Source organism: Leptodactylus fuscus, chromosome 2 (genome assembly GCF_031893055.1).
Source record: "Leptodactylus fuscus isolate aLepFus1 chromosome 2, aLepFus1.hap2, whole genome shotgun sequence".
NCBI lineage: Eukaryota > Metazoa > Chordata > Amphibia > Anura > Leptodactylidae > Leptodactylus > Leptodactylus fuscus.
In genome coordinates, this window is record NC_134266.1 from 100,979,138 (window position 1) to 100,998,599 (window position 19,462).

A 19,462-nucleotide genomic window follows, 5' to 3' on the forward strand; every position below is an offset into this window, starting at 1 on the left:
GATAAAAACCAGCAGGTAGCTTTTATCTTTATTCTAAACTAGCCCCTACCTGCGACTTTGTCTGCGTGTTGTTGGCGTCGATGATAAGCTTTTATGCAGCAAATTGCTGCCATCGATGGTTCACCTGCTCCAGTGTTTTGGCAGCTCTCAGGCTGTCCTGCTGCTGAACTCATTCCTCACACAGTGGCCATGATTGTTCCGCCATCTCAGCAGCTCGCTGGGACGCCATATAATGAGCATGTTATTGGCATTGATGATCTGCCTGCTTTGGCATTTTGGCAGCTCTCAAGCTGGCCCGCTGCTGAACTTGTTCCTTGCTTCGTGCCTGTGATTGTTCCGGCATCTCATTAGCTTGCTGGAATGCCATATTATGAGTGTGTGGTTGGCGTCGATCCCACTGAGCTCCACTTGAGAAGTCTGCTGACTGTTGGCTACCTTCATAGGTCTTGTTGTTTTAGAATTTTGGGACAAATTAGATTTTCTTTTTCCAGGCATGTTAAAATTGGCAAACTGCCAATTTGGATTAAAGATTTTTTCCCAAGAGCAGTTTACTATAGTATATGAACATAAATTCATAACAGTCGTGAGGCCATGTCATTTACCGGGATAAGTAGCCTTTTATCTATGTGCCGAATATCATTCAAATCCGGTCAGCGGTTTTTTAAGTAATAAACATACTGTACAAACATCCATGTTTGGTTTTATTTTTTCCTATAACTGTCTCTGTCATTGTATTCTTAGGTAGAACAAGAAAAGCTAGACAAAGTTTGGCCAAGGCTCCGTGTGCTGGCACGATCATCCCCCACAGACAAGCATACATTGGTGAAAGGTAATTCAGCAGGCTAATTTTTAAAAAGAAAACACACTTTTTAAATATCTATTATTTTGCTTTTGTTCACTTTTAAAGGTTTTCAATTTAATGTTGATTGTAGGTATCATTGACAGCACAGTGGCAGAACAGAGACAAGTGGTAGCTGTCACAGGTGATGGAACTAATGATGGACCAGCATTAAAGAAAGCCGATGTGGGATTTGCTATGGTAAATTGCAACAATATATAATATTTATAACTTCAAAGTATGACTATTTACTTTGCTAGGGCGTTACTCCTGTACGGGTAAGTTCACATGGCGGAAAACGAAGAGGAATTTGAGGTGGACATGTGCGTCAGATTTCTCTTCATTTTCTGCTACCCCAGCTCCCGGCAGTGTAATGCCATAGCAGAGCACTCAAAATCTGCAGCAGGATGCTTTTTTTTTTCTTTATGTATCAGCAGTAGATTCTTTGTACATACCCTAATAGCTTAAAGCGGCTCTATCACTGGGAAAAGTCATTTTTATCTAAACACATGCTTACATAGGCTTTAGAAATGCTACTTCACACCTACCTTTAGTATGTAGATTGCCTCAGTGATGTCCGAATAAGTCAGTTTTTATTCATATGCTAATGAGCTTCCAGCCAGCTCAGGAAGTTCCCAGCAGCCTCCTCTCCCCTATTATCTTCTATGTGTGTGAGGCAAACAGGAAGCTGAGTCATCATCATAAGCAGCAGCAGTCTCCCATAGAAAGCAACAGGAGAGGAGTGCACGATCTATAGTGCACCAGACTAATTAGCATATTAATAAAAACGGACTTATTCAGAAACCACTGAGGCAATTTACATACTAAAGGTAGGTGTGGAATAGAATTTCTAAAGGCTATGCAAGGATGTGATTAGTTAAAAATGACTTTTCCTAGTGATAGAGCCCCTTTAACTATCTAATGACATGAAGATCTTGGTTTTAAGAGGAAATTTCAAAAACAGGAAACATCGGAAGATTTGGGAATATAAATTCATGATGACCTTTGACACACTCCAAATGGGGTTAAACCAGTCACAGGGTTTTATGACATTTTACAACAACTAGACACCACCTGACTGATCAAAGGAACCATAAACCCACAGAACTTTCCTATGAACTAGTTAGCCATTAATAAAGGTATCAGCCACTGAAGACTTCTCCCAAAAAAATTTTATTTTATATCCACTGGCTAATACGGTACAAAGACAGTCTATTTCTAAATTGTAATAAGCTTTGCCAAGGCTCAGGAGGGTTTTTGTTTTGTTTTTTCTCTTGTAGGGCATAGCAGGTACAGATGTTGCAAAGGAAGCATCAGACATTATCCTGACAGATGATAATTTTACCAGCATTGTAAAGGCAGTTATGTGGGGTCGCAATGTATATGACAGCATCTCTAAGTTCCTTCAGTTTCAGCTCACTGTTAATGTGGTTGCTGTCATTGTTGCCTTCACTGGAGCCTGCATCACCCAAGTAAGGACATTTATTTTTTTTAATCTTTGTTTTCAAGGTTTTAATCCAGTTTTGTCAGCATATTTTAACAATTAATTGTTTTTAGTGATATTACACAAATTACTATAGATGTTAACATGCCATTGATTCTTCATAAAATAGTTATTTGATACAAAAAAACTCCAGCTTGAGTGAATTGTCAGTATACCATTACCAATTGGGTGCAGCAACAAATGTAAAAAGTAGAGATGAGCGAGTACTATTCAAAACGGCCGTTTCAAATAGCACTCACCCATAGGAATGAATGGAAGCGGCCAGCATGCAGACTTTGCCGGCCGCTTAACCCCCTGCGTGCCGGTTACGTCCATTCATTCCTATCGGTGTGTGCTATTCAAAACTGGAGTTTCGAATAGTACTCACTCATCTCTAGTAAAAAGGTATCTGCTTATCTGTCCAAAGTTTGCATAAGCACGTTAAAAACAAAAAAGAAAATCCACTTGCTTTCTCCTACTACCCCAATAAATATTGTGTTCCATTTCAAATATTCACCACCATAATAGGTTGTAAACAAACAGCATTAGTATTGCTATACTACCTGACATTTCTGCTCCACGAAAAAATGTCTCCACAGTCTTCTCAATCTTTACTTGGATCGATATCTAGAAGGTGGTCCTGCACTAGTGCGCTCTTTTTCCAGCAAGTCACAGCCCTAACCAGTGGCCTGCTCCTGCAAAAATGGCAATGGCTGGCTGGTTAGGAAAAAAAAAAAAAACTACACCTTTTAGAGAAGCCATTGTTCTTTCACAAGGATAAGGTTTGGGGTCCTGACTCTACCTTTTATAGTCTTGCAAAGAGGCTGTTTTCCTCTGAATTGAGGTTCAAAAAGGGAATGCAAGGGGAATAGATTTTTTTTTTTTTTCTTCCTTTTTTACTAGTTATTTGTTGCTTTAGTTATTGTAACTCGCTACTGGCCCAATTAGCATTGCACTAAATAAACTGACTCATATGTAATTAACGCACCGCTTTATTGCATTTCTTCTGCAGTGTTTTTCTTAGAGATTTTGCTGCGTTTTGCCTGCATTTTCCCACATTAAATATGTAGGGAAAACTCTTAAGAGGCGTTCACACTACCGTCTGTGTCCGACAGGTAGTGTCCGTTCAAAATTTGGCACGGACATTAGGAGCGGACACTAGCTGTGTCCGTGACACTTGTAATTCACATGTCAGGTTTTTCTGTCCGCTTGAAAAGTCAGATATCTTTACATGCGGACAGTGAAGGAAGGGCACGGAGTGCAAAAGAACGCACCCGATCGCATTTAAGTGAATTACAAGTGTCACGAACACAGCTAGTGTCCACTCCTAATGTCCGTGCCAGATTTTGAATGGACACTAGGAGCGGACACTACCTGTCGGACACAGACGGTAGTGTGAACGCTCCCTTAGAGATTCTTTAACTAAAATTAATATATTGCAGGTTTTTTGCAGTTTTTTTTTCTTCTGCATTGTGTGGATCAAAACAATAAAATCTCATTCACTTTGCTGCTGCTACAAAATGTATCTTTTGAAGGGGCTACAGCAAGTGCACAGTTCCATACATACCGTGTTTTTCCAAAAATAAGACAGGGTCTTATAATATTTTTTTTCTCCAAAAAATAGGTTTGGGCTTATTTTCAGGGGATGTCTTATGTTTTTCATGAACAAAAATCCACTCACCAGATCTCCTTATACCCAGTACAGTTTTGAGTTTGCTAGTGCTAAAGGTGGATGGGTTCTCGCACATAGCATGCAATTATTGCTTGCGATGACCCGCCTGTGCCCGTGTCTTGGCTCTGCTACATCTCTGTATATGTGCAGTATACCCAGGTGTGACCCGTATAACAAACACACAAACATCCAAACATTCAAACTTTCACATTTATAAAATTAGTATGAGATAGATAGATAGATAGATAAGAATATTGCATTATAACTATTTATTAAAGGGGCTCTATCATTGGCAAAAGTCATTTTTAACTAATCACATCCTTGCATAGCCTTTAGAAAGGCTAATCCATACATACCTTCTGTATGTAAATTGCCTCAGTAGTGTTTGAATAAGTCTGTTTTTAATCATATGCTAATTAGCTTCTCGGTGCACAGGAAGTTGTCAGCCAGCTCTCCTCTCCCTGCTGTGTACTATGTATAAGAGCAGGGAGGAGTCAGCAGCGGCAGCCTGTACTGTATACACAGGAGACAGTGCACAAAGAGACTTCCGGGGTGCACGGAGAAGGCTCATTAGCATATGAATATGAACGGACTTATTAAAAATCTACTATGGCAATTTACATACAAAAGGTACGTGTGGAATAGCTTTTCTAGAAAACCTTCATCTCAGTCAGCGATGAACATGGCGAGCACTTCCACCAGGACATTTCGGTGATGGTCACACTATCAGGGTTGGTGGAGTGCAGCGATGTTGGCAGACTACTGTTGGACGCTTCAGCGTGATTTGTCAACTCCACAGTATAAGCCGAAGTCCACAGCCAAGAAATTTAAACTATGAACATGTTTAACGAGTTTTTGCACATATTTTACAGATATTAGACTTCAAACTAAATTTTTGTTTATCATATAATTATGTATGTTATATATAATTTCAGTAGCTATAGCCACGTTCATGTTTATGCTTAAAATTCATGTAGCAATAACTTTTAAAATAGTAATTTTTGCACAAAAACTTGATTTCTTATGTTTTGAAGTAATTAATTGAAATATAAAATTTAAGATCGTGGATATTTCAAGAATGGAGGGAGATACAAAAAAAGCGGTTTGCATATTTGAAATCGGCATGTTCAAATTGACTTTGGCTTAGTTCACACGTGAAAAAAGCCTAGCTGATTTTGTCACTGATTTTTCAGCGTCGCTTTTTTTTGGACACTGTTTTTTGCATTGGACGCTGTTTTTGACACTGTTTTTTACGCTTTTTCAGTCACTGTTTTTTTTAAGCTTTTTTTTGCATTACAAAAAAGTACATGATAAAAAAAAAACCGCTAGCGGTTTCAGTCGCTGTTTTTGCCAAAACAGCTGCAAAAATAAGCGACCAAAAACCGCTAGCAGTTTTTTCAGTGCCCCATAGACTCCTATTCATTTTTTCAGGTAGTTAAACGCCTGAAGAAAGGTCATGTCGCTTCTGTTTCTGCTAGCAAAAAAAGCTAGCAGAAAAAAAAAAGCTAGCAATTAACATAGGGCTACATTTTATGGAGGCTGATTTGGCCGCGAAATCAGCTGTCAAAATCAGCGTCCATGTCCCCGTGTGAACTAGCCCTAACATCGATATATTGTATGTATATATTGTTTTTTGTGTTATTATTTTTTATTTATATAGCACCATTGATTCCATAGTGCTTTACATTTCAAGCATACTCCAAAAGTCATGAAAAATCATGCTAGGGCTTATTTTCTGGGTAAGTCTTATTTTCGGAGAAACACTGTAGTACCATGGCTGTCACCCAAGTAACACAAGCTCGTCAAATAGCTGATTGCTGTGGTAAAGTGTCAGTCTTTATCAATGTAATATAGATGGTCTTTAAAAACCCCTTAAAAACATTTTGGAATATGTTAACGCTCTATAAATTAAGACTGTTTTAACCTTTTACGGACATAGCAAAAAATCTCCTTGAGGACACTGCCCCATTTTTCAAAACTGATATGTCACTTTGTGGAAATAACTTTTAGATGTTTTAACCCCTTAACGAAGCAGGGTATTTTGTACGTTGACCCATTAACTGCAATATTCCCCGATTGGGTACTTTAACCCACCTACGAACACCATATGTCATTGAGCAATAGAAACAGGATATTCACATGTTCCAGCCGGATGTCGTCCATGATGGAAAACCTAAATTGATCACATGCATGCATTGTCTTGCGCACACGAGATCATTTTCATGGTGCAGTTTCTATATTATTGGGGGGGGGGGGGATTGGCAGTTAATGGTTTAATGCTCAGTGACTTTTTACATATATCACTCATCTTCCAAAATTCATCATTTTTAAAACTTTTCTGTTGGCATAGCTGTGAAGGCTTATTCTTTGCATAACGAGTTGTACTTTCATTTACCATCTTTAGGATACATGTAATGTTTTGATTTAGCTTTTATTTACGTTTTGTGGGGTCCATGGGAAAAAAAACACACAATTCTATCATTATTTTTTACATTTTGTCTTTACGGGGGTTTTTTGGTTTTTTTGCTTTTTGGATTTTTTTTTTTTGTTCACTCTGAATTTAAAGTACATGGCAGCCATGTCCTGCAGGTCATTAGGGGTACTGTGATACCATATTTATTTGGGAGATTTTATTACATTTTACCATTTTTAAAAATAAAATGTCACTTATTGAAAATGAACGCTTTTTCGGGGGTCACGGTATTCTGACGCTTATAACGTTTTTACTGTACTGTTGACAGAGATTTGTCAAGGATCGTTATTTGTTGGATAAGTTGTACTCTCTATTTGTACCAATGTTTGGGATGTACGGCTTTGTGATCACTTTTTATTGTTATTTTTTGGGGAAAGCAAAGGGATCAAAATACATTAATTTGCACATTGTGGCTTTTTTTATTTTTTTTTAATATGGCGTTCATTGTACAGGACATATAATATTGTGGACAAGTGGGGGACTTATACGTACATGATGATACCCAACATGTATGTTTGTTTATTTTTGTTTACATTATATATACATTATATTAATTTTTTTTTAAATATAATGGTGGGTTTAAACTGGGGGGAAACTAGAGTGGACATGAAACTGGAGCAGCTGGAGGGGGACATTAGCAGTGTGGGTAGTTGGAGAGGAACAATAAATTAATAGCAGATAAAGTAGGACATTAAACTGGGGGAAACTAGAGAGGGATATTAAACTCGGGCAGGTGGAAGCAGACATTAAACCGTAGGGGTATCTGGAGGGTGACATTAAACTGGGGGCAACTAGAGGCAGACAGGTCTCCCTCCAGCTACCTCCACGGTTTAATGCCCCCTCCAGTTGTCCCCAGTTTAATGTCTCCCTAGTTTAAGTGCCCCCCTTCATCTACCCCCAGTTTCATATCCCCCGTCATCTGCCCCATTTCGTGTCTCCCCTCCATTTGCCCCCAGTTTCATGTTCCCCCTCCAGCTCTGCCCCTAGGTTACTGAGAGACACACAGACACACACACTCACATTCCCCTCCCCTCTCAGTACCTTAAGGCACACAGCACACGTCTCCATCTTCTTGCACTGTCCTACCGGCACTAAGACACGCCTCCCTAGTCAAGCTATTCCGGCCGGACTGAATTAGTCAGAGGGCCGGATATGGCTCGCGGGCCGTACATTGCCCAGGTCTGCCCTTATCGGACAAGACATCACTAGCATCTAAAGCATTAAATAAATGTGATGTTAGACATGTATGCCAGTGTTTGGGGACAAATTATGCCACAATTGTGGCACATTTTTTGTCTTTTTTGATTTTAATCTTCTAAACTGTTGTTTGCATTTTTGCAGGATTCTCCACTTAAAGCTGTGCAGATGCTTTGGGTTAACTTGATCATGGATACTTTTGCATCCCTTGCACTTGCCACTGAGCCTCCCACAGAATCACTACTTCTACGTAAACCATATGGTCGTAACAAGCCACTCATCTCACGTACTATGATGAAAAACATTTTGGGACATGCCGTCTATCAGCTGACTATTATCTTCACTCTGCTCTTTGCAGGTCAGGATTATATATCATTTTAGTAACCTACTTTGTTATTGTTGTGTTTTTGCTTTGTTTTATATAGACTATATTAAAAAATGTCATTCCTTTATTTTGTTTCAACCATGTGGTGATATTCTACTGGGGCACGGCAAATCATAAGCTCAGGTAATGTCCTCTAGTTCTAGAGCTTCAGGAGACCCAAGTATGTGGAAGTGGGGCAGTTATCACAGGCTATATGACACAAAGCTGACATAGAAGAATCACAAATTTAGGTGGGAGCTTCATTTATTCAAAAAATGTAGGACTGTCAGAAATCAAATAACTTAAAATTCTTTGCAAAGCCAAATGTTGAAAGTATGGTAACATCCCAGTTAGAAATATAATACTATTGTTACAAATCTGTTCCCTGTAAGCTGTGCTCTCTGGAAATGATAGTTAAAATTTTAAATTCCTCCAGTCAGGTAAGGCCCCATGCACATACCATGTGCACTTTCCCGGTCATTGAAAATGGATTGTTATCTGTGTGCCGTCTATGATTTATACAGGCTCATATGCTCGAATGAATGAGCATAGCTGCAAAAACGGACAGGAGTAGGCTCTCATCCATATTTTGTGGCTCTTTTATACGGCCCAGGCACATAGCCACAAAAACTACTGATATGTTTATGGGCCCATAGGAAAAAAAAAGTGACCGTATACTATGTGCGTTAGTGAACCAGTAATTGCCGATAATATACTGAAATACCTGAGGAGCTGCATGAAGCATTTAGCAGTGAGTCTGGGTTTACACAGACCTTTTTTCCCTGAAGATAGCACATTTTATTTTGCATCTCATTTGTATGATAGTGACTTCTCTTCAGACCCCAGAGTATAATAAGTAGAGGTGAGGAAACTCCAAAAAAATCTGTGTTGCTTACCACTCTGGAGCGATTCCCTGCTTTCTTCGGTGCTTTTGGTGCTGAAGACAGCAGGAAGTCGATGCGGAGTGCAGAAGAGGTAAGTTTTTTGTTTTTTTCACACCTCCTCTTACCCTCAACTTATTCTTCTCCTCAGACTCCAGAGTATAATAGCAGTTTTAGTTCGGTCCAGACAAACCTACATCATATTGTAAAGGGGGTATAGTTTAAAAAGGGATTGGCCCAAATCACCATTAATCATAATTAAGGTAAAATGCCTGATTAATCGCCCAGCCCTACCCTTAAGGCAGAAACACCCTCAAACAAGCAACAACGGAGGACAGCAACAGTAAAGGCCTGACAAAGGAGGAAAATTAAGTATTTAGTGATTTCCATTGTTTCTAGACTTTTAGTCATTGCCTGCAAAGGTTTCTCTATAAAGAATTATAAATTTACATTTTATTTATGATATTATTAATTTGTCTACTTACTTTTGAGCCCCTGAAATAAGTATTTGTAGAAAAATGGTTGCAATTCCTAAATGTTTCATAGATTTTAGTTCAACCCCTTGCATAAAGTAGACACTCTTATTTGCATCTGTTATTTAATTTCAAATCCAATGTGGTGGTCCAAATCATGAAGATTGTGTCACTTTCCATATATTTCTGGACCTAACTGTATGTATTCATTGAACTGAAAAGACGTTCTCATACCTGTTTATATAGAATCCTTATTTATTACCAATATAGGTTAAGTTTTCTTATTTTTTACACAGTTCTCTATAATGTTCATCTGTTTGCTAATGTCCATTAAAAGTAGTGTTATAATGATCAATCGTTAGAATGCAGGTGACGTGCTTCTCATTACTATAATTAAAAAATGCGAACGGTTCTTAATCAAGAATCGCTGAGTGAACCCTGCCTTACACCCAGCATGGACTTCTATCCATGTTATCCCCTATCCTATCAATCGGAGATCATACTATCCTTTTGTGCTCTGAGTGTCATGTTGAGAGATAATGTAATATCCCTTTGAGCCTTATTATTATGTAATACCCCTCTGGACATAACCAGGAAGTTTATAGATGCTGTGACCCAGACGTCTATCATTGCAGCACCAAAATACACAGTCCAGTCACTTTAATGTGACCACCTGTCAAAATCCAGAATAACCACCTTTCACAGAGTAGACCGCTGCGAGACGTGCAGGAAGAGAGGGGATGTTGTGATGACGTTCACTGGGATGTTGAGCCATGCCGACTCCAGTGGAGTGTCCAGCTGCACTAAGTTACACGGTTGAGCATCCATGGGGTGAACAACCTGATCGAGGTGGTTCCGCGGATTCTTGATTGGGTTCAAGTCCGGGGAATTTGCTGGCCAAGGAAGTACGCTAAACTCATCCTGGTGCTCCTTAAACCACGCACGTACACTGCGAGCTTTATAACATGTCGCATTGTCCTGCTGGTAGATGCCGTCATCCTGAGGAAAAACAATTCGCATGTAGGGGTGAACATGGTCCGCAAGGATAGATGCATACTTGTGTTGATCAATCATACCTTCCACAATGATAAGTGCACCCAGATGGCTGATAAGTGCCTTCTGCGATTGGTTATTTAATGTTGACGTCAAAAGTAGGCAGTGGTCACATTAATATGACTGGACTGTGTAGTTGGACCAAACACACAATATATGCACAAAGTCATCAATAAAGTTACATTTCACCCTGTCCATATCTGATCTTTCTAGCGTAAAATACACCACTCTAGCAATATCCGTTACATACTAAAATAATAGTAATAACGATTATCATCAGAGATGAACATATAAATTACTACAATTTTTATAGAGGGATAGAAAATTATATTTTTATGTAAAGTCCTATTTAATTTGCATGCACGTAATTGGTTGGCACATTTCTGTGATTTTGGTGTTTCTTTAACAGCCGCAGTTTTTCGGAAAGTACATTATGTTTGCAGAAAGGGATTGCTTGATCCGCACTTTAGTGGCAAATTTGAATTTTTGTGCAGTTTTTGCTTGTAATCTCTGTTTGCTGCAAAGTTGCATGAAGGTGGTTGTATATATGAAATATTAAATTGTGTTTTTATATACAGTATGCTGTGCAATCTCAAAAAAGTTAGATTTTGGTATCAGTTTCAGTTTGCTATGCGCAGTATAGAATTTTAACATATTAGCAAATAACTAGAGATGAGCGAACACTAAAATGTTCGAGGTTCGAAATTCGATTCGAACAGCCGCTCACTGTTCGTGTGTTCGAATGGGTTTCGAACCCCATTATAGTCTATGGGGAACATAAACTCGTTAAGGGGGAAACCCAAATTCGTGTCTGGAGGGTCACCAAGTCCACTATGACACCCCAGGAAATGATACCAACACCCTGGAATGACACTGGGACAGCAGGGGAAGCATGTCTGGGAGCATAAAAGTCACTTTATTTAATGGAAATCCCTGTCAGCTTGCGATTTTCGCAAGCTAACTTTTCCCCATAGAAATGCATTGGCCAGTGCTGATTGGCCAGAGTACAGAACTCGACCAATCAGCGCTGGCTCTGCTGGAGGAGGCGGAGTCTAAGATCTCTCCACACCAGTCTCCATTCAGGTCCGACCTTAGACTCCGCCTCCTCCGGCAGAGCCAGCGCTGATTGGCCGAAGGCTGGCCAATGCATTCCTATGCGAATGCAGAGACTTAGCAGTGCTGAGTCAGTTTTGCTCAACTACACATCTGATGCACACTCGGCACTGCTACATCAGATGTAGCAATCTGATGTAGCAGAGCCGAGGGTGCACTAGAACCCCTGTGCAAACTCAGTTCACGCTAATAGAATGCATTGGCCAGCGCTGATTGGCCAATGCATTCTATTAGCCCGATGAAGTAGAGCTGAATGTGTGTGCTAAGCACACACATTCAGCACTGCTTCATCACGCCAATACAATGCATTAGCCAGTGCTGATTGGCCAGAGTACGGAATTCGGCCAATCAGCGCTGGCCAATGCATTCTATTAGCCCGATGAAGTAGAGCTGAATGTGTGTGCTAAGCACACACATTCAGCACTGCTTCATCACGCCAATACAATGCATTAGCCAGTGCTGATTGGCCAGAGTACGGAATTCGGCCAATCAGCGCTGGCTCTGCTGGAGGAGGCGGAGTCTAAGATCGCTCCACACCAGTCTCCATTCAGGTCCGACCTTAGACTCCGCCTCCTCCAGCAGAGCCAGCGCTGATTGGCCGAATTCCGTACTCTGGCCAATCAGCACTGGCTAATTCATTGTATTGGCGTGATGAAGCAGTGCTGAATGTGTGTGCTTAGCACACACATTCAGCTCTACTTCATCGGGCTAATAGAATGCATTGGGCAATCAGCGCTGGCCAATGCATTCTATTAGCTTGATGAAGCAGAGTGTGCACAAGGGTTCAAGCGCACCCTCGGCTCTGCTACATCAGAGCCGAGGGTGCGCTTGAACCCTTGTGCAGCCTCGGCTCTGCTACATCAGAGCCGAGGGTGCGCTTGAACCCTTGTGCACACTCTGCTTCATCAAGCTAATAGAATGCATTGGCCAGCACTGATTGGCCAGAGTACGGAATTCGGCCAATCAGCGCTGGCCAATGCATCCCTATGGGAAAAAGTTTATCTCACAAAAATCACAATTACACACCCGATAGAGCCCCAAAAAGTTATTTTTAATAACATTCCCCCCTAAATAAAGGTTATCCCTAGCTATCCCTGCCTGTACAGCTATCCCTGTCTCATAGTCACAAAGTTCACATTCTCATATGACCCGGATTTGAAATCCACTATTCGTCTAAAATGGAGGTCACCTGATTTCGGCAGCCAATGACTTTTTCCAATTTTTTTCAATGCCCCCGGTGTCGTAGTTCCTGTCCCACCTCCCCTGCGCTGTTATTGGTGCAAAAAAGGCGCCAGGGAAGGTGGGAGGGGAATCGAATTTTGGCGCACTTTACCACGCGGTATTCGATTCGAACATGGCGAACACCCTGATATCCGATCGAACATGTGTTCGATAGAACACTGTTCGCTCATCTCTACAAATAACAGTAAAATCTTGCTTGTCTTCTGTATCAGTGTTTTTGAGTGTACAAGCTCTTGCTGTAGTTGACGTCCGCTGTGTACATAAATTAATGGAAATAGAAAAAAAATTACATTTGACAGAAGCCATATTTCATATAGACTGGTATTCATCTGGCTTATATACGAAGCAGCTCAGTAATATAAAATGCTAATAATCATTGTCTTTGTGCTGGTAGTGGCAACAGCATGTCGCAGAAAACACTGTCCATGCATTGTAATCAGTGGCTATCTCATGTTCAGGTATTATTTCCAATATCATGCAGTATTGTCCACCATGGATAGGCTGGCTTTTCTGCTGTATGTAGTAACTGTGTAGCTGCTACCTGTCACACCCGTGTCACTAAAATGATAGATTTAAAGTAGAAGTAAATGCAAATAAACACAGTGACTTCTAAAATGAGATAAATCAGTTTATAAATTGGCGTCTATTCCATAATGATTAACCACCGTGATGTTTTCAGAAAAGCATAGTTTCTCTGATTACTGAATTTAAGGCACAATATTTTCTAGGCTTACCTTTTACCTGTATGATCAGTTCCATAAACGCTTCTTACTATCAGTCTAAGTGAAATGCCAAAGGGTTCAATATAATCTGCTGAACAAGACCTCTCTTATCTCCCAGCCAATAGAAGGAAAATAGAAGTTTCATGGTTTCTAACAGCAGTCTCTCCAATTCTGTTGATATTTCAGCAGACACATAAAAAAAAAACATTGAAGGGATGCCATCATTAGAATTCCATATTTTACTACTAACACGTAAACTTAAGACAGGCTATTTTTCTCCTACCTTTAGAAGTGTTCTCCGCGCCGCTGTTTGGTATATATTCCCAGTTTTCGTCATTATGCAAATGAGTTTTCTTGCAGCAATGAGCGTATCACCTGTGCTGCGAGAAATTTCTCCAGCGACGCCTCTGTCTTCTTCTATGGACCACCTCTTCTCTTGCACTCCCATCGCGTCTTCACCCAAAAGCGCCGACTGCGCATATCCATCGGACATGTACAGTCAGCGCTTTTATGAAGATGTAATGGGGAGGGGGGGGGGCAACACGGTGGCTCAGTGGTTAGCACTGCAGCCTTGCATCGCTGTAGTCTTGGGTTCAAATCCTGCCAGGAACATCATCTGCATCTGTATGTTCTCCCTGTTTTTGCGTGGATTTCCTCCCATTTTACAAAGACATACTGATAGCAAAATAAAAATAAAATAAAAAATGTACATTGTGATCCCTATATGGGGCTTACAATCTAATTTAAAAAAGAAAAAAAAATGCAATAGGAGCACCATAGAAGAGGTGGTAGAGAGAAGACAGAGGCGTTGCTGGAGAGTTTTCAGACAGCATAGGTGACACCCCCGGTGCTGTTTGAGTGCAGGGGAACACCCCCAGTGCTGTCTGAAAACTCATTTACATATGGAATAAAGAAGAAATTTCTCAGGAACAGTGGCGCGGATCACAATGATAAAGGTAAGAGAATAGCCTTTCTTAAGGCTATTCCTTCGTGTATTTAGTTTAAAAAAAAGGGTATTCTCATGATAGAATCCTTTTAAGTAAGCGATATAAAAACATATGTATAAACAAACGAAGAACCTTCGAAGTGGCAAAGACCAAATTAAAATATATACACCCATACACATTAAAGGAATTCTATCATTCAAACGCATTTTTGTATGACTAACACGGCGGAATAGCCTTAAGAAAGGCTATTCTTCTCCTACCTATTCGTTGTCATCTCCGCGCCGCCGTTCGCCCGAAATCCCGTCTTTTGGTGGTATGCAAATGAGTTCTCTCGCAGTACTGGGGGCGGGTCCCAGCGCTCAAACAGCACTGGGGGCGTTCCCAATGCTGCGCGAGAACTCTCTCCAGCACCGCCTCCATCTTCTTCAGCAAAGGCCTCTTCTTTCGGCACGCAGGGGGGTCAAAATTCAACGTATGCGCAAGTCGACTCTGCCAGAGCCGACTTCACATGCGGGCGGCCATTTTTTTGTGGCCGCTTACGCAAGCAGGCGCAGTATGCTCTGTACTCCATAGAACTACAGGAGCGTACTGCGCCTGCTTATGTAAGCGGCCACAAAAAAATGGGCGACGCATGTGAAGTCTGCTCTGCCAACAGCCGACTTGCGCATATGTTGAATTTTGACCCACTGTGCGCCGGAGGAAGAAGATGAAGAGGCCATTGCTGACGAAAATGGAGGCGGTGCTGGAGAGAGTTCTCTCTCAGCATTGGGGACACCTACAGTGCTGTTTGAGCGCTGGGGTCCGCCCCCAGTGCTGCAAGAGAACTCATTTGTATACTGACAAAATCTGTGATTTCGGGCAAACGGCGGCGCGGAGAAGACAACGAATAGGTAGGAGAAGAATAGACTTTCTCAAGGCAATTCCGACGTGTTAGTAAAAAAAAATAAAAAAAAAAATGCGTTTGATAGGATCCCTTTAACAAATTGGGAGTTATTCATGCATAGTATATAACCCAAATATATTGGGACTAATCGGAATAAATCTTTAAAACTGTCTAGAAAAAGTTTACTGATGAGACTGACTTTAGACTAGCAAAATCTGCATTACCCTCAACAGTCTGTGGGACATCTGCCTGACATTGGAAACCTGTGCTGTATCATTACTGGCGCAGTTGAAAGGTCCTTACTTTTTCTCTCAGATTTTTGCTTGCAATCATGATAAGCTTTTATTAGTTGGATCATATATAAAGTGTATATGCATTTCACTGTTTTCAGTTGTCTTTTTTTTCCCCCTTTTGCAGGAGAGAAATTTTTTGACATTGACAGTGGGAGAAACGCACCCCTGCATTCCCCTCCTTCAGAGCACTACACTATTGTTTTCAATACTTTTGTTATGATGCAACTTTTTAATGAGATCAACGCTCGAAAAATCCATGGAGAACGTAATGTTTTTGAGAACATCTTCCGAAACCCTATCTTTTGTGCAGTTGTTGTGGGGACTTTTGCAGCACAGGTATTTGAGTCTCAAAAAGTTAGCACACACTTTTCCATGGAGCATTTCAAATGTATTGAAATATTTACTGAACATTATTTTAGAACATGAAAGTCCTCTTTAACCCCTTCCCAACACATGACATAATAGTACATAGATGTTCATGATTATTTAATCTACATGGTAAATGTGATCAAAAATGGACAAAAAAATGTTATACCTAAAAAATTGAAAGATAATCAGAAACACACACACACAATGATTTTTTTTTTAATATCTTGCCTCACAAAATGTGGAATAAATAGTGACCCTAAAGACACATGCACCATAAAAAAGGTACCAATGAAAATTACAGCTCTTAATGCAAAAAATAAGCCTCCATCCAGCTATATCGACAGAAGAATAACAATGTTATGCCTCTTAGAAGATGGCCAGAAACAATTGATTTTTTTTCTTTCCCGAAAAAGGGGTTAAATAGGTAAAGCATGAAAAATATACATTAGGTGGTGTAATCATACCGAATCATGGATAACCATTTACAGCAAAAGCATAGAAATGTTAAAAAGCAATATCAGGTTTCTTTTTTTTTTTTCTACCACTCCTACGAAAGAGTTAGTCATTTAGTCATTAAGTTATAGGCAACCCAAAATTGTGTGGAAAAAAAACACAAGCCTTCATATGACTCAAAAGAAATGTTATAGCTTGTATAATGTCACTACAAAAAAATACTCCAACATTTGTCACACTCTTTAGGGAAAACCTGGCTCTGGCAGGAAAGGGAATGTGTTAGCTTTTATCAGGATATCCCAAGGTTTAGACTTTACAATGAAAATATGTCAGAATTGAATTGACCCACCCAAAATGTGCTAGAAGCTAGTGGGAAAATACCGGTACATTGAGATTTCAAATACCCAATTTACTTCTCACAATTTACATATTCATTTTTTTTATCATCCGCTGTGCATTGACGTCCAAAAAACAAACCATTTAAATCTGCGCTCTGAAAGCCAAAATAGTGCTCCTTCCCTTCTGTGCTCTGCTTGGTTCCCAGTATAACCCTCTTATAACCGTTATATATGTAGACATAAACTGCTGTCTTGGCGCACAGCAGGGCACAGAAGGGAAGAAGCATTATTTGGATTTTGGAGCTCAGTCTTAGACTCATTTTTGGCCGACATGCAGCTTTTTATGTTCCCTGAAGTGCCAGTTAAATGGAATCGATCAAAGGGTCCAGTGAGCATTTTTTTGTCCCCACCCCCCAACGTTTCATTAATTAATTTGCCAGACATGAATGCGCAAGAGATGTACACCAAAAGCTGTTGTACTCGGGATAACCCCCTTAAGGCTAAAACCCCACATGCTGTGTAAGGCTAAGGCCCCACATTGCGGAAACACAGCTTCTTTGGTTGCAGATTTTGCTGCAGTTTTTTGAGCTAAAGCTAGGAGTGGATTGAGCAGAAGTATAAGAACATCCTATAGAATTCCCATTCTTTTGTAGTCACTCTTGTCTTTGGCTGAAAAAATCTGCAAACAAAAAAAGCTGCGTTTCCGCAACGTGGGGGCTAAGGCCCACGGAATGATACACAGCGCTAAAGTGCTGCAGGAAAAACCACAGCAGGTTGGTACTTCCAAAACTCCGCCGGTTTTGGAAATCGCAATGTGTCCATGCTGCGGTTTTTACCGCAAAGTTGGCATCGGATTCGCATGAATCCCATCCACTTTGCAAGTATTGTAAAACGCCGCAATTTTTCCCATGGCGGAAACGGCAAATTCCGGTGTTTCCAGCCCGTGGATCCCCCAGCCTAAGCCTAAAAGGCTTTTTTTTTAGAGCCAAAGCCAGGATTGGAAGAAGGGAAGAGTATTAATGTTTCCTTTGTTTCCCTTTCCTTTTCAAGCTCGTGACTTTGGCGAAAAAAATTAAAAAAACGCAGCAAAAATCTGCAACATGAGCTTTTCCACAGTGTAGGGAAAAGCAGCTTTTTTGTTGCAGATTTTGCTGCAATTTTTTGAGCCAAAGCCAGAACTGAACTAAAAAGAAGAGATGTGCTAGTGTATCTCAATAAATTAGAATTTCATCAAAAAGTTATTTTGTATTTAGTAATTCAATTGAAAAAGTGAAACACATATATTATATGGAGTCATTACAAACTCAGTGAACTTTTTCAAGTGTTTCTGTTAATGTTTATGATTATGGCTTACAGCAAAAGAAAATCCAAAAATCAGTATTTTAGGAAATTAAAATATTATATAAAACCAACTATAAAAAAAATTATTTACCACAGAAATGTTGGCCAAATGAAATGTATGTACAGTAAACGCACTCAATACTTGGTCGGGGCTCCTTTTGCATGAATGACTGTATCAATGCAGCAATGTAGCATGGAGGTGATCAGCCTGTGGCACTGCAGAGGAGTTATGGAAGCCCTGGTTGCTTAGATACAGTAGCAGCCTTCAGCTTGTCTGCATTGTTGGGTCTGGTGTCTCATCTTCCTCTTGACAATACCCCATAGATTCTCAATGGGGTAAAGGTCAGGTGAGTTTGCTGGCCAATCAAGCACAGTAATACTGTGGTTATTAAACCAGGTATTGGTACTTTTGGCAGTATGGACAGTGTGCTTTTTGAGAAATTAAATTTCCATCTCCAAAAAGCTTGTCAGCAGATGCATGAAGTGCTCTAGAATTTCCTGGTACATGGTTTCCTTGACTTTGGTCTTAATAAAACAGAGTGGACCTACATTAGCAGATGACATGGCTCCCCAAACCATCACTGATTGTGGAAACTTCACACTCACCTCAAGCAGCTTGCATTGTGTACATCAGCCTCTCCACTCTTCTTCCAGACTCTGGAAACTTTATTTCCAAATGAAATGCAAAATTTACTTTAATCTGAAAACAACTTTGACCACTGAGCAACAGTCCATAACTTTTCCGGTGCACGGTCTAAGCTCATTAGCATGTGAATAAAAACAGACTTATTCAAAATCTGCTGAGGCAATTTACATACTAAAGGTACATGTGAAATGGCTTTTCTAAAGGCTATGCAAGGATGTGCTTATCTAAAAATGACTTTTCCCAATGATAGAGCCCCTTTAAGGTCGGGGACCCACATCACGGAAACGTGGTAGAAAAAAAAACAAAGTCCCTGTAAAGTGGTTAGCGAATCCCATCCACACATTGCCGGAAAATAGTCACAGTGGGCATGCTGCAATTTCCAAAACCAACCACGGTTTTGGAATAACAGCATGTCAACATACAGAAACACCGTCGGTTTCCCTATATGTATAATTGAAACAGAAAGTCCCCAGAGGAAAGCTCTGTGGAATTTCTGTGAAAAGCGTTTCGGGAAAAAGGCGATGTTTTGCTGCTGTGGTTTTTTCTTGAAGTGCTTTTTTGTTGCAGCACGCTATGTGGGCCTTAGCCTAAGAGTGTTTCTAAAATCTTCAAGTGGATGCCTAGCACAATCTGTAATGGAAGTATAGGAATTTTTAAAGGCATTGTTATACATTGTATTGG

At 40.3% G+C, this 19,462-nt stretch overlaps 1 protein-coding gene across 5 annotated transcripts in view; it reads left to right on the top strand.

Annotated features, from left to right (window-relative positions):
- The window catches only part of LOC142194850 (plasma membrane calcium-transporting ATPase 4-like), a 174,757-nt gene that overhangs the window by 134,894 nt on the left and 20,401 nt on the right, over positions 1 to 19,462 (top strand). For all 5 annotated transcript variants that reach the window (XM_075264243.1, XM_075264239.1, XM_075264240.1 and 2 more), the window contains 5 exons: positions 742 to 829; positions 933 to 1,039; positions 2,119 to 2,310; positions 7,808 to 8,021; positions 15,759 to 15,970. In XM_075264243.1, the coding sequence (XP_075120344.1) occupies positions 742 to 829; positions 933 to 1,039; positions 2,119 to 2,310; positions 7,808 to 8,021; positions 15,759 to 15,970 (813 nt within the window). The remainder of the gene's footprint in view (positions 1 to 741; positions 830 to 932; positions 1,040 to 2,118; positions 2,311 to 7,807; positions 8,022 to 15,758; positions 15,971 to 19,462) is intronic.